Source organism: Notothenia rossii (genome assembly GCF_949606895.1).
Source record: "Notothenia rossii genome assembly, chromosome: 11".
Classification (NCBI taxonomy): Eukaryota; Metazoa; Chordata; class Actinopteri; order Perciformes; family Nototheniidae; genus Notothenia; species Notothenia rossii.
Window position 1 is genome coordinate 44,583,967 of NC_136910.1, and position 4,127 is coordinate 44,588,093.

The following is a 4,127-nucleotide window of genomic DNA, read 5'->3' on the forward strand; positions in this document are numbered from 1 at the left end:
CACTGCTCCATATTATGGCACCAAATCAGTCAGTTTAAATAAGGACACAACTAAAAACTATTTTCATCTGTGTTTCCTCATCCTCTGAGTTTATATGCAAATTGTATTTTGCACTTGTTATCGTTACAAGAAGGGTTCACATCTTGTCTTTTGTTTTCTTCTGCTGACATATGAAAGAACAAAATGAGTCATCCAAATTGGAACACTTCTGCCAGCTGAACATGTTCACGTCTCCATGTTAGGCATTAAAGGGAAGTGTTGCATGATTGAGTTATTATTCCACGGAAAGGTCTGAATACTGTTGAGAACTGATGCATTTCGGAATGCTAATTAAATAAAAATATATGCTGTTTTTCAGTTGCTTTTACATTTCAACCTGCACAAACAACCTCATAAGTATAATTTTCACAGCTCTGTGTCTGATTTTGACATTGAATAAGAGACTTCTGATGTGGGTTTCCAGTACTTTCCATTCCACTGTGTGAATTAAAACACTCGACAGCTTTTTCCCCCAGCTTTTACTCAGTTCCAACTGGCTGGTCCATGTGGTTCTCACCAAACCCTTGTTGGCCAGCCTTTTCCGTTACAAGAACACAAACAACACAAATGTATGCTCCCTACTCTGTGCGAAATGATGGTGAGCCAAAGAGCTCAATGGCCTTACAAAGAAGGCTGGATATGTAGAAACCTGCCTCCTCTTGCACCCTGCTAGTCAACAATTGCTTAGTGCTGCTTTAAAAGCTTTTCATATCGTGTTGATGTGAACTATCAAGTGTTGGTTGTGGATAGTTATGACTAAGTAGATGTTCTGTCATAAAAAAATGTAACCGTTTAAACCTAAACATGTTATTTATACACTGTTCACTGACTGTGTTAATCCTAAAACATCAACACAAATTACTCTGTCAGCCACTGCACCAGAAGCGAGGGCCTGTCCTTGGAGCACCTGTCTCGTAGTTGTCAGAAGGAACTGGATGAGTGTATGCATGTGTGTTTGTGTGTGTATGTGTCCAGCGTGTGGGAGTATATCTTGATCCACAGCAGCTGCCCCTCAAGCACAATGACAAGCTAGCTCATTCACACAGTCTTTGTGTTAAGTAGAATAGAATCAAATCTGTTCTATTTTCAGATGGAGCCAAATCCTATTTGTTTTTCGTCTACCAACAATACTTTCCCCTAATCACATTAGCATAGTTGATGCGAAACGTTGAATAGACAGAAAACGAGCACTTTTATCAGCAGTCCTTCAAATGTGAATGTTGTTTATACCGAAATGACATTTGTGAGGCAGTTTGTAATTATATTTTCTTTATTAGTAGAGTTTTTCTTTATGTTATCTCACTGGCATTTCATAATACTTCAGAGTGCTTATTAAAAATAACTTATCATAGGTTTTGCAGCAGACTTTTTTGCATTGAACATTAATTGCTGCTCTTGACATACTAATAATGTCACCCACTAAGTGACATGATCACCTCTAAATGCTCAAAATGTTTAGCAAGGATCCAGAAAGTGAACAAAACTTAGGTAAAGTCTATATGGTTAAATGTCACGCTTATCCAGAGAGAATGTGCTTAACAAAGGAGGCATAGTTGATACACCCATTGGTATCCTCCTGCCCAACCATCAGTCTGTCCACCTCGTCTTCTGTCATCCTCTCTCCCAGTGTCGCCAGCACATGACGCAGCTCTGCTCCCATGATGGTGCCATTGCCTTCCTTGTCAAAGACCCTCAGCCCCTCCACAAAATCCTCAAAGTTGCCTTGATCTTTTGCACGGGAGATATGTTGCAGCATTGGCAGGAAGGTCTCAAAATCCACCATTTTAGTGCTCATGTCCTCTGGCCCTGGCTTTCCGAGCACCTTGAGCACATCTGCGTTGGTAGGGTTCTGACCCAGAGCTCGCATCACATCTCCACATTGGCCATATGTGATCTTCATATCTCCAGTCGGTGTGCGGTCAAACAAGGTGAAGGCTTCCTTGAACTCCTCAATCTGGTCGGCATTGTACTCAAGAGTGATGCTTTTGGGATCGAACGCACGCTCCTTGGGTGGCTCGGGCAGTAGCTCTGGAGTTGGTTTAGCCGCTGTAGGAGCATCTTTCTTAGGCTCTGGCTTTTTGGGCTCAGGTTTCTTTGGTTCAATCTTCTTAGGTGCCATGTTGTCAAGGGATTCAGAGGTGAGCTGGTACTAGCTGGAAAAACAAGTAAGAGTCTGAAGGGATTGGAGAGGATTCCCGACCACACAGGGCCACCTCTTCTTCCAAAGCTTTTATATGTGGTTTGTCTAGGGAGCAGTAGAGCAATTTCTAACAGCACACTATACAAGGAAGAAACCTGAAATAGATTCCCTTAGCAAGTGATGTCAACATTAAGTATTGTGCTCAGCTGCTGTCATCTGGCCAACAGGGATATTTGCTGTCATAAGCGGGGGTCCAGTTGCATTAGGCCGAAAATGTTCTGTCTCTCTGATGGACAAAGGGATCACAGCACAATGTATTAGCCCATGAGGGAGGGGGACAAAAATAGCTTTGCTGGCTAACTGCTGAAAGTCTAGGAAACACTGCTTTCTGGAACAATGCTTTTTTTCAGAACGTCAAACACACACATAGTTAATTATTTCATTTCAGAGGTCTCATGATGGATCAGCGCACTTTGGGACTTGTTATCATGAAACATTTTATAGTAAGAGAAAGCATTCTCTTTTGGGACACTATGGTGATAGGGCTTGAGGGACATGGATTAAATATGGTTTATATTTTGTGCTATAGCTTTATGGTGGTTAGGGTCAGGTAAGAGACAGAAGGAATGCCAAATTGTTTTAGTTGAGATTAGATATGTGTTTGGATATCATCAGTGCTCAACGATATGTTTAGGACTTTGCTTGGATTCTCCCATTACTACATATAGTTTACAAATTGTACATAAGCCACATATGTGCCAATTCTAGTGTTGCATTTAGAGAGAACAATTACCATTTTCACAGTTTTTTGGAACAGCGGAAAGAGTTTGAGTGAATTTTGTTTTGAGAACACATCTCCAAGTTGAGAGATGGCACCTATTCAAAATGATGACACATGTTTATTTTATATATTTCCATTTCCTTTGTGTTCCCATGACAAGCTTTGTGTACAGTATACTACATACATGTAGGGATGCACCAATACCATGTATATCAGTCCGATACTGTACTTGTATTTATAATCTCAGATTCAACCACACTCAATACCGCTTTACGGCAACGTGACGTTAACCTTTCGTAAGTTGAGCAGGTAGGCGGAGAAGAAGCAAATCCTGAAGTTTGGAAATATTTTAGGATAAGCAATGATGACAAAAGTAGAGCCGGCTGCAAACTATGTAATGGATAATGTGCAGCGAGAACTTATTATCCTGCTTATGAGACGGCTAAATACTAAACATACGAACGACTTGACTCCCAATATTAATGGAGATATTTTATTGACTTTAGTTGATCGTAATGCTTATGCTAAGAAAAAAAAACTCTGTTCCAAGGCACACCAACGACTGGAACTGCGCCAACAACAACTTAATTTACACGGAACGGCAGCACTGACCGATGTTTTCTGTGATTGTGCAAGTCTGTTCACAGTTTATTTTCCACTGACAAGTCCTTAAACAATGCCAGAGCCCATACCGTGTTTCCGTTTACTTCCTGTATGCCTTCTTCTGGTGATTTATCTGATGTCCAGCACTCCTTTTAACCTCTGTTCCTTTCTCTCCGTTGATCATTATTATGCTTAGCTGAGGTTTGTTCAACAGTATTACTAACCTCTGAAATGTCCGAATTGACCATCAGAGTCAAGTTTTCAACTAAGCTGTGTAATAAGCTCTGCTAAATTGTCAAGAGGTGGGGTGAAAAGTCAAACTGTAAAGGTTATACAGTATTAAGTACTCGTATCGGTACTCGTATCGGCAAGTACTCACATGTAAGTATTTGTACTTGTACTTGGTCTGAAAAACAGCGGTAATGGTGCATCCCTGCATATATGTTGCACGGTTACAAGGTTAAAGCAAGCAAAGCAATTCCATTATGTCTTTAGTTTATAAATACGTAATATGTCACTTGACTTTATGTAGATGACAACTCTGTAATACCCTTCAGTGAATGA

General features: G+C 40.5%; 1 protein-coding gene across 1 annotated transcript; it reads right to left on the minus strand.

The window, feature by feature from the left end:
- Positions 1–1,291: 1,291 nt before the first annotated feature.
- LOC307024010 (myosin light chain, embryonic) lies at positions 1,292–2,262 on the minus strand. The gene has a single exon (XM_079657778.1). It carries the CDS (start codon positions 2,156–2,158, stop codon positions 1,556–1,558), a length of 603 nt encoding a protein of 200 aa, XP_079513904.1. The 5' UTR covers positions 2,159–2,262; the 3' UTR covers positions 1,292–1,555.
- Between the last annotated feature and the right edge of the window lie 1,865 nt (positions 2,263–4,127).